This window comes from Peromyscus eremicus, chromosome 2 (assembly GCF_949786415.1).
Source record: "Peromyscus eremicus chromosome 2, PerEre_H2_v1, whole genome shotgun sequence".
Taxonomy (NCBI): Eukaryota; Metazoa; Chordata; class Mammalia; order Rodentia; family Cricetidae; genus Peromyscus; species Peromyscus eremicus.
Genome location: NC_081417.1, coordinates 18,179,881 through 18,191,541, shown reverse-complemented (window position 1 = coordinate 18,191,541; position 11,661 = coordinate 18,179,881). Strand labels below are relative to the sequence as shown.

General features: G+C 42.2%; 1 protein-coding gene across 1 annotated transcript in view; it reads left to right on the top strand.

Annotated features, from left to right (window-relative positions):
• The first annotated feature begins 6,976 nt into the window (after positions 1–6,976).
• Necab1 (N-terminal EF-hand calcium binding protein 1) overlaps positions 6,977–11,661 on the top strand; it is a 150,075-nt gene continuing 145,390 nt past the window's right edge. Inside the window, exon 1 of the mRNA XM_059255604.1 lies at positions 6,977–7,162. Coding sequence (XP_059111587.1) covers positions 7,064–7,162 — 99 coding nt within the window. The 5' untranslated portion in view covers positions 6,977–7,063. The remainder of the gene's footprint in view (positions 7,163–11,661) is intronic.

Genomic DNA, 11,661 nt, shown 5'->3' with positions numbered 1-11,661 from the left:
CACCCCTGGGTGGATCCCTGGGTGGTATCAGCTTAAGACTTTTCCTGGATCTGGGTGTTGCCTGCCAGTAAGCCTGTCACAGAAGCTGTGTCTAGGCCCCTAAGCCTGTCATGGCTGCTGTGTGGTCAAGCTATTTGGGAGCCCCTCCACATCAGGACTGTTTTCTTTGTTGTACAGAAGACGTTTAATTGCATGGACTCTCATTAGTCAATTCTTGGGGTTATTTCATGTGATATCTGAGTCGTTTTCAGAAAATCTTGCTTATGCTTGTGTCTTGAAATGTTTTCTTCTAGCAGTTTCAGAGTTTCAGGTCTTCTATTTCGTTCTTTGTTCCATTATTTAAATTTTGCTTATTTGCTTTTCACAAGTTTAAATCCAGGAGGGCTACAGCATCACATGGATTCTGTGTGCAATAGCCTTTAAGGGAAGTTTGCTTTGGAATTTGGTTTAGTTACCTTTCTCCAAATTATTCTGGTTTTGTTTGGTTTGCCTCCGGAAATCACTGTGTTGTTTCTTTTTTGTTTGTTCGTTTTGTTTTTGTTTTTGTTTGTTTGTTTGTTTTTGCTTTATACACACAAGCACAGCTCTTGTCTGAGTAGATCTCAGGCATAAACACCTTCAATTTTAAGAAGAATCGAGTGCTTCCTTTGGTTCTGGAGACCTCACTTACAGTAAAATGCCCTTTCATCACGGCCTTCCAGACGTATTTGCCTTTTAGAAGTCCTGCTCCCAGTAGGCCTCCCAGGTACCAAGATGGAGGAAAGAGCTGTTCCAGTTTTGAATGGATGTTTGCTTAGGATGAGAGATTCAGAATTTGATTTCTTCTTCTGTGTGTGGATGCACAGGTTTCCAGAATCATCTGTTGGAAAATAATCACCGCTCCCTGCATGTTTTTGAAACCTCTGTGAATAAATAGGCGTCTGTACCAGGATGTGTCTATTTCTGGGTGTTCTGCTCTGTTCCATTAAGTGTACATTTCTGCTTTTGTGCTGTACTGCTACATTTTTCTTAATGCAACTCTGAAGTATAATTTGACAACAGGTATATGAGATGTCTAGTGTTGTTTTCTGCTTACGACTGCATTGGCTGTTCAAGGCATTGTACTTCCCCATGAGCTCTAGAATTGCTTTTTTTGTAGTTCTGTGAATAATGTCATTAGATTTTGACAGTGGTTGCACTGAATCTGTAACCTGCATTCAGTAATTCAGCCATTACTATTGTTTTTTACAATATAAGTCTGCTAATCGATGAGCATAGGAAGTCTTTCTCTGAGTGTCTTTAATTTCTTTCTTCAGTATTTTAAGGTTTTTTACTGTAAGTTACATTATTACCAGATATTTTATTTTGTTAAGCTATTATGGAATAAGATTAACAATTCCTTAGCTAACCCAGCCAGAAAATAAAAAAATTAAAAAATAAATTTAAAAAAGGAGAAGACTCAAGATAATAAAACTGAGAGCTAAGGGGTGTGTGTGTGACAGACGATTCAATTGAAATTTTTAATTGAATAAATTCTTAAGTGCAGCACCCACCAAAATTAAATTAAGAGGAGATGAAACAACTTAAATAGACCTATAGCAAGTAACAAGGTTAAAGCAATGGGAAACAAAAACAGAAGAAAACAAAACAAACAAACAAAACCCAACCTCCCGATAAAGTAAACAGAGGACCAGTTAGGGTCACTGCTGAATTCAACACTGTGGTGGTTTGAAAGAAAATGGTCCCCAGAGGGAGTGGCACTATTAGGAGGTGTGGCCTTGTTGGAGGAAGTGTGTCACTGTAGGGGTGGGCTTTGAGGTTTCATATGCTCAGGATACCACGTAGTGTGTCAGTCTACTTCCTGTTGCCTGAAAGCCAAGATGTAGCACTCTCAGCTTCAGGACCACATCTGCCTGCACACTGCCATGCTCCTCGTTATGATAATGGACTGAACTTCAAACTGTAAGCGAGCCACCTCAATGAAATGTTTCCTTTATAAAAGTTGCCTTGGGCATGGTGTCTCCTCACAGCAATAAAAACTCTAAGACAAAACGTATTCTTTATGAGAGCTGCCATTGTCATGGTGTCTCCTCACAGCAATAAAAACCTCAACTAAGACACACACCAAGGCTAACACCAGTGTTCCTCAAACTGCTGCACAAATTAAAAGGGAAGAGACACTAACAGATGCACTCTGTTAAGCCAGTATTACTTGATATCAAATGAGGTAGAGCAACAATAAGGAAAGAAAACTGTAGACCAATTTTAATGGTCAATATAAATGCAATATCTCTCAATTAAATTGGTTCAAACTGAATGACACCAGGATGGTTCAACATGCTCAGTACAATAAATATAGCATATACATAAGCTCAGGGACAGACATGACATGATTGTCTCAATAGATGTAGAAAAGGTCTTCATCAGCGTTAAGCAACCCTTCTTGATAAAAGCGCTGAAGAAACTAGGAATATATTTCAGCACAAGAAAGTCTGTATATGAGAAGCTTTAGACCATATTATTCAAATTGTCTAAAACACTGAGAACATTTTTCCTAATATTAGGGACAAGCTAGAGTGTCCATTCTCTCTACTCATACTCAGTACAGTGCTTGGAGTCTTAGATAGAGCAATAACACAGAGAAAGAAATAATAGGGATTCAAATAGGAAAGGAAGAAGTCAAATTATCCCTATTTGTAGATGACAAGATCATACATTCAGAAGAACCTTATTCTTTTACCAGAAAACTCTTAGGTCTTATAGATAACTTAAGTAGTAGGACACTAAATCAGCAGAGGAAAATCAGTGGTGTTTCTAATTAGCAGTAATTCAATTGCCAGGAAAGAAATCAGGGGAAAATCTCATTCACAAAATCCTTCTTTAAATTAATTGAGTTGTCTGCAGAGCTCTTGCAGCATTGTGGCCCCTCCGCACTCACTTCTGTGCACCCATTGTAATCAACAAATGCCTCTCCCTAAATAGATAAGGATTTAAGCACCCTGTCACCTAAGCCTACATTTCAATCTCTACACTAGATTCTACGAGTGGAATCATATTCCATTGTAGAGAAGATGTGAGTCCAGCCTGTTTTCAGAACACACCTCCTGGGTTTAGGTCCCCAGATAAAAAGTGGGTTTGGATCTGAGGTTGCCAGAGCAACAGAATGTCCATTAAGCAGACTGGAAGGGTCCTGAGTTATTGCTCTGAAGGATAGCACTACCTAGATTTAATGTATAAATGAAATAGATCCCTGGCATTCTAAAATGGCTTAGATAATAGTTCCTCCATAAGGCAGGGATGGATTGAAATTCAATACACTTCCACATGGCCATCATCTGCTGAAATGCTCCAGATACCTGCATGTCAGTCTTATAGCAGGTCTGAGAGCTATAATCTAAAATTACATTCCCTTCTCCTTTGCTTTCTTTCTTCCTAGGCCTTCACTACAGATAAGTTGGGAAGATGATACATTTCCTCCCTCCAGTCAGCTGTCTGCTGTCTGCAACTGATACTATGCACAGCAGTACAGCATCTGTGTTTCAGGAAAACGATGTGTGAAAACAGTTTTCAAAATGCTCACTGTCTAGATAAAAAGAAAACTAAAAATATGTTTGGTTACCACTTGTAAAGCCTATTGAATTTGGCTGTGAATGAGAATCTAATTGTCATCCGTTTCTAGTGGAGTCTTCCTTGAACATTACACCCATCATAAAAATAAGTCAGCTGTAGCATAATATAATTCATGTTGAAATCATTTAAAAAAGATGTAACACAAATTCCTAAATGGTCTTATTAATAAAAAAAAACCAACAACCTGGAACCAGATATTGGGGTGAAAGCTGAGAGATCAGAGGATTAGAACAAGCCAGCCACAAGTTCTTACTGTCAGGAAATCCTTAGCCTAAGAGAGCTACTTCCTGTATACTCGTGCCTTATATACCTTTCTGTGCCCTGCCATCTTACTTCCTCTCTCCACCCAGCTACATCACTTTCCTCTTTCCTCTTAGTTCTGTTACTTCCTGTCTGTCTGTACAGACCTCTAGACATCTATGGTTAACTAGTGCTGGGATTAAAGGCATGTGCTACCACACCTGGTTCTGTTCCCATTGTGGCCTTGGACTCACAGAGATCCAGATGGATCTCTGCCTCCTGAATGCCAGGATTAAAGTTGTGTGCCACCACTGTCTTGCTGCTATGTCTAATCCAGTGGCTGGCTCTGCCTTCTGATCCCCAGATAAGTTTATTAGAAAACACAATATATTGGGGTACACAATATATCACCACAAGAAATAACAATCAGCAGATTTTTTAATAATTTACATGTAGTCTTTTAAAATTATGTGTGTGCATATGTGTTTGTGTGTGTGTGTGTGTGTGTGTGTGTGTGTGTGTGTGTGTGTGTGGTTTATGTTCAGGCACATGTGCTCTGAACTCCCTATAGAGGTAAGAGGACAACTGTGAAATCCATTCTTTCTTCCACCTTTACATGGGGTTAAACTCAGCCAGGATTTCATGGAAAGTACCTGTGCTGGATGAACCACCTCACTAGTCCTACATTTCCTATTCTTTTTATTTATTTTTTTTATGTGTCTCAATGTTCTGTCTGAATGTGTATGCATGTGCACCATGTGGGGGAACTGGACAGCTGTGAATCATCTTGTGGATGCTTGAAAATGAACCCAGATCCTCTCAAGAGCAGCAAGGGCTCTTAGCCACTAAGTCTTCTCTTCAGCCTGCTGATGTTCCTTCTTGATAGCCCCTTTGGAGAAATAAGGAAAGCCACAGGTACATAAAATGTCATGCCTTGTTAGTAAAAACAGGGATGTTTTTACTGGAGTGTTACAGCTAGTTCTCTAGTTTTGAACAATGGTGTTGGATTACTTTCCTGTTTTTCATTTATAATAAAAAAAAATTTCTTTATCACCCATGCCTGTTCCCATGGGATTAACATAAGCCTATTATACTCACAAGGCTGAATTTAAGGGCAGAAAGACTCATACAACTTAGAGAGTACAGACTTAGGCTGCACTTATTGACAAAAAATATATTCCTCAGTCAATAGTGAGCACAAATATGATGTTTTTGCAAACTCAATAGCATTCATCATCAGCATCCCACTTGCTTCTGTGTGGTTTGAATGACCAGGCTTTCTCTGAAGGGTTGGCTAGACTTTTTAATGATTTTCAATTTCTTTTCCATATGCAAATGTCAAAGGAACGAATCTATTCCAGTTGTTCAGATAAGGAAGTTTGCAGTTAATAAGGTATAAGTACAGAAAGATGCAAGATTAATAGACCTCAAAGCACAGCTCCAATCAATATCTCCCCTAATCAAGTCTCATCTTTCTGACCCTAGACTTCATAAAGCTCAGTGCTCTCTATCCCTGGACTTCACGGGTCTGAGTTCACTAGCGTCAACCTAATTACTACAGCTCTTCTTCTTTAGGTACTTATTAATCAGGGGCTCATCAGGATTGCTTGAGTATATGTATATATATATATATATATATATATATATATATATATATATATATGTATGTATGTGTGTGTGTGTGTGTACAGTGACAACCACATGCTAGCTGAACTTGAGTCTGAATGTGAAGTACAGGCCTTAATTTATATTTTTTTTTGGTGGGGGGTTACTTTTTTATTTAGGCTACGTGCTCCAGGCTGATGCCCAAAACTTATTTGTAAAATCTAATGAATAGTTTATTGTGCTTCCAAGTTCTGTGGGGAAATCTTCTGGTTATCTTTGATGTCTGGGATTTGGGCTCAGACTATTACAAGTGTCTCGAGGAGCTGGGGGCTGGAGTCATGTGGAGGTGTCTTTACAGACCATTCTAATATTAATAATTAGGCTGGGGTGATATCAAGGCCCAGCTCAGTTGGACCTCAGTCAGATACCTACTTACACATTCCTTTCCATATAGCTTGGGCTTTCTTAGAGTATGGTAGCTCAAAATCACCAAAATTCCTCTGTTTCTGACTACTAGAACAAGTAAATACTCCACTGGGAAGGTGCAGCTGTAAGGCCTTTTATGCGCCCTGCCTCAGAAAGCACAGTCTTTGAGGAATGAAGAGAACCTGAATGAAAAATGACCATTTATCTGTGGCTATGGCGACATTTTGAAGTTAACACATGCTCTGAATGATTCCACGGTACAGCCAGAGTTGAGACCAGCCAAACTCATACTTTGTAAACACTAGATACAGAGCCGGGCTGGAGTTGCAACATGGAAACACCAGGATACAAAAAGCTGGAAAGCAAATGGCCAGGACCCCCGGAACAAGAGCAGGCTATCTCCCTACATTTTGTCTGTGATCTCCCTACATTTTGTCTGTGATGTGCCTGGCTTGACTCACCCTACACCTGATAGTACCACCATGTGTAAACATCAGAACTATGAGCTAAGTACCACCAAGATGATCATTTTACCGATTAGTAAAACTGAGGTTTAAAGACTTAGGGATTCGCTGGGTCATAAGATAACAAAGTAACTTAAGCAGGCTTGGGCAGATGGCCAAACCCAGTGCCTTAATTCCAAACTGAACTACTCATCCCTTCCTGAGAGGAATCCAGGAACGGGGGACGGGGCGTCAAGCAGAGTCCTGCTTCCACCACTTAGATTCCTTCTTTCCACTCATGCCCCCCACTCCCCGCCCCAGAGGTTCTGACCTGGCCCCTTGCCTGTTCAGGACAAAGCCTTGTCTGGTCTGTCCTGCAAGGTGTCTTGTGGTGGGCAGGGTCCCAGAGGATTATCTCTAGCATGAGGCTAAGGGCGTGCCAGAGCCAGGAAATGCTCACAGGCAAGGGGAGCTACGTTGTTGCTAAGTGCAGGGATGAGTCGGATCCCCAGTGAGACGCAGTCAGCTCGTGGGAAGGGGGCGGTGAGAGCCAGCGTGCTGAAGCCGAGAGGCGGGAGAGGGAGGAGAGTCCGCGCTGAGCGGAGGGAGGCGCGCGCCCAGCGAACACCCACTCGCATCCGAGCGCAGGGAGGCAGCAGCTGAGACAGCACCAGGTCTGAGCCGCTGCATCCCGCCCAGTCGGTCTCCGCCCGTCGGCTTCGACTTCGGGGCTCCAAAGGATGGAGGATTCCCAGGAGACATCGCCGTCCTCCAACAACTCCTCTGAAGAGCTCAGCTCTGCCCTGCAGCTGTCCAAGGGCATGTCCATCTTCCTCGACGTAAGTATAGACGAAGGAGTTATGTGGGCACCTTAGGCATCACCCCCCTGTGAGAGAGGAGGGGTCGGGCGCAGCCGCTGGCTGCTGGTGTTATAAGCTCAGACCTCCACCCAAACTATCTCCTGTCCGTTGTCCTCACCCCACCCCAGAGGACCCTAGGCAAGTGTCAGAGAAAGGACCGCCACTCAACTTGTAAGAAGAGCTGTCCCAGACTTGCAGCTTTGATTACAAGCGTTATGGGAGACCAAAAAGTTCGACTTCCCAGCAGCCTAGGCTTCTGCCAGGGATGGAAACAGGAATCTCCATTGGGCAGTATAGGATTTGATTCCCGGCTCATCCCTGCTGCCCAGTTTGCTGATAGGCACCCCCACTTGTGCTGCGGAACGCTGATGGAAGCCTTAGAAATTGTGATGCCCCTCCAACCTCTCCCAGCTGCCTCCAAAAACAGTTTCTTCGAACATATTTGCTTTTCGTTTTACAACGGTAGCCAAGGTCTCTTTTATGATGATGATTCTTTTCCTTTTGATGCCCTCTCCGTTCCCCATTATTCTCTTCCCCTGAGCCTAAATTGTAATTGCTATCATTGCGTTCTCCTCTAGCTTTGGACTGTTTTCCCTTTGGTCCCATTCCTTGCTTGGGAATTGACTTCCTTCCTTCGCGTCTCTAACATGATCATTCCTTTCTTTCTGGGCTATTTTTCTCCACTTGTGCTGTGATTTCTCTCTCTGTGGCAGCTTTAGATCTTAATTTGCTCCTGGATTCTGCTTCGCTTTGTCCTCTGCTGTTCCGGTTCTGTTTCTCACTCTGCTACCTTGTTAGGTTCCCTGGCTTTCTTGTCCCTGGGTTGCATGCCTTCTGGGCTCTGGCTCTCCCGCTGCTGCTGCTCACTTGTCAAATTCACTCTGTTCCCGCAGGTAGTGTCTGGCTCAGTGGGGGCAGGTGTAGCCGCTGCTTGTTTAGCATGCTGGAAAATGGGCAAAGCATGCCAAGGAGCCCCGCTTGTCCCTGCCCTTCCCCTCTCCAAGCCATCATTTCTTATTAAAGTCCAAGCAAGTGGGAGGTGGGCCAGAGGCCAAATGATTGTGAAAAATGAAGATGTGAGGCAATAAAATACTAGTATCATAATGGCCAGTCAGAGATTTTGAAGACAATGGAGAGAGAAGCAAGGAATCCTCATTTTGTCTTGAATGTTCTAGATTTTTTTAATTGGCAGAGAAGTACATAACAATAATTAAAACTTGTGTAAGCCACTTGATCTGGTTCAATCCCAGCTCCCGGAGCCTTCTCCATCACCATGCAGTTCCAACACAAGATTCGGTCTTTGGGAGCCAGACATTTCTTCCCTGGAAAACACAAGAATCTGATTTCCACCTTTGCTGCACCAAATTGTTATAGTTTATTCTTCTTGGGAAAAAAAAAAAAGATCTTTACATAGGTTCAGCCGATGCTTTCATTAGCTGGTATTATTTCTTCATGCCCTGCCGTTCAGGACATAGCCCTTGAGGAACTAAGCTGGGTGAATGTAAAGACAAGCCATAAGAAGACAATCCCTGAGGTCAGAGGAAGTCAGGGCCTTGCTCAGGCAGAGCCTTGAGGAAAAAAACTAATCTCCTAAGAAGTGAATTCTGGGGTCAAGTGGGACCTTCATCCATTCGGGCCTGATTTCTGCTCTGCCCTCCAAGGATACTGAGTGCTACCTTGTGATTTTTTTTGTCTTACGCATCTAAGAACCCCCGGTTGGTGCTCTGGTGAGGAACGAATTGAAACTATACAAGAGGAGAGTGAGTCACCCTGCCTGACTCGACACTCTCAGTTCAAGTCAGTTTTCTAAAACAAAATTTTAAATCTCATTTATTAAATATACGCACAGTTGTTCCCAAGTTCTATAAACAGTGTAAGGGCCCTGTCCTGAAGGAACTTTCATCTTTGGACAGAGCTCCCTTGCCTTCTTATGTCTATTTCTAGAACTGAAAAGAAGAAGAAGAAGAAGAGAAAAAAAAAAAAAAGCCCACCTGATTCCACAGGAGAGGCGTGAACATGCTTGTTTTTCAGTGAAATGTAGTCTCAAAAAAAAAAAAAAAAAGATTAACTGCAGTTGAATTTTTTTCTTGGATAGAAAATATGTTGTTTACACATTTCTGAGTTATTTTGTGAAAAAATCTAACACTCTGGTGAATTGTGTGACATGAAAAAGGATTGGTTATTTAGGGATCTCTGAATTATTCATTTCTGGATCCTGTTGCTTTTAGCAAAAACAAAATGTGAAACATAAATACATCACTTGATTTGATTAGATTTAGTATATTCTAGTAGCATTGCTAAGAACGGTTGCTGTCTGAGTTCTGTTAAAATCATAAGGGGAAGGTGGTAGGTATTGCTGTCTGAATTCTATTAAAATCATAAGGAGAAGGTGGTAGGTATTGCCTGTACTAGAAAAGACACGGAACCACTGTGGGACTTTTGCATCTCACAGACTAATTTCCAAATTTTGGGACAACTGAATTCATATTCAAGTATCATTGAAACAGTCGATCTTTAGACTTCTTAGAGAAATTGGACCATCATTTGAGGATACTGTTGATAATATGACTTGACTCGGCAAGCTGGTTAGAAACTAGAGATAAATGGTTGACATGAACGTGAAAATCAGATTTTGTAAGTCATTGTCTTTCATTTTTCTTATGTTACACACAGCAGTTGCCATGAGTTTGATAAGGCTGTTGTCATTATGGGGTGACAGTCTACAAAACAAAGGAAGAAAGGACGCATGCAATATACATTTGAAGTCCTGTGGTATGTCAGTGTTTCATGTTCAATTCAAAAACAGCTGTAGCTAAATTCTAGTTTATACAAACTAATACAGGAACTGCATAAATATAATCTATATTACATCCCCCAAGGTGGCAGAAGTACATATCACTTTATGGTAACTGCTTGTGAATACCTACTGAGGGTGAGACTTTAAAGACCTCTGTCCAGTGCTGGTGCCCAAACACGCTGGCACATTGCTGCTGGGCATGTTTACACAGTGCACACCTGTGAGTCGTGAGACAGGACCCAAGCTGGCTCCAGCACACAGCAACACAAAAGGATCAGAAGTCTGACAATCACTTCCCTTTTACACTTTATGTCCCCAAGTTCCCTTATTCTAGATAATGGAGAATAAAGTCACGTTGAAAATGTGAGACCCTGGAGCAGTCAGGTGCTCTTTTGATTAATCTACTGGGCTACTGTGCAGTGGGGGAGAACCTTCAATTCTGCTCTTGACACGAGTGGAATTCCAAAAGAAATGAGTTGCATCTCTGCTCATCTGATGGCACTGCCCTCTTTGAACAAGTTCCCTTTGACTCTTCTTTTGTTCAGTGCTGGGCATCTGACCCAGGGCCTGGTGCGTGCTAGGCAGGTGTTCTACCCCTGGACCACACCTCCAGCCTCTCATTGCTTTCGATTGGGAAGAAGAAGGGCCTTCTTCCTTGTACTGGTAAGGTGGGACTGAGGCCGGAAGGTCAGCAGATGGATGGCTTTACAGTCTGACATTTACTGGTCCTCCATCCCAGTGTATCAACCTGTGCAAGGCACATGGCGTGCAAGGTCAGAACCTGGTAAAAACAAAACAAACAGAAAAAGTGAGTACTAGCTTCTCCTTTTAAACATGTTTGATTCTGAGGCTCGGCACATACTTGTTTGTAGGAGAGAAGACATGGATGGAGGATTGGGAGAGCAGACAGGGTTTTCTGACACCATGACACTATGACTGAATTCTGCTTTTGTCACACATCCCCTGCCTTGCCCAGTCACATATGCACACTGGATTACTTGAATGAGATTGTCCGTTTTGGAAAATGCCAAGTGAAAGGCTAGACAAGTGGCTTTTGCCATGTTTTTCCATACAGGACTTACCCAGGGCAAAACTGAGAAGAATGGAATAGAATGTACTGATTACATTTCAGTCCTGTGTTTTCCAGTGCCAACTTCCCTGCAGCCTGAGAGCAGGCAGTGGTGTGTTACCAAACGATCTATTGAGTGCCCAGCCTGTGCACCAGGGCTCATCCCCTAGCTCTTTATTTCTGTGTATCAGTTGATGCTCTGTGTGAGCTCCAATTTTCTGTTGAACATCCCGGTTCTCCTGGATCCTGTCAAGTGATTGATAACTCATCTTATCTTAAATCTTAACCTGAATCCTGGTCTGAGGCACTTGTTAGTTCAGTGAATGATGACTTATGTTTTCAAGATGACATTTATGTTTAAAGTCTGTCCTCAATAACTTAAAGTGAGAAATAAGGAATTTCACTTATGGACATCAAAGAGTATCTTTGGAGGTTAAAAAAAAAAGAATCTGTACTATAATCCTTAAGTTATAGCAAAATGCAGTATCCCTTGTGTTTAAGCGTCCTGCCTGGACATATTTAAACTTATTTACTATCCTCTGGTGAGGGCAGCTGTTAGGATTAGCTGACTATGGTAACACTGCATACTAAAGTCCATTTTCATTTGCAGTG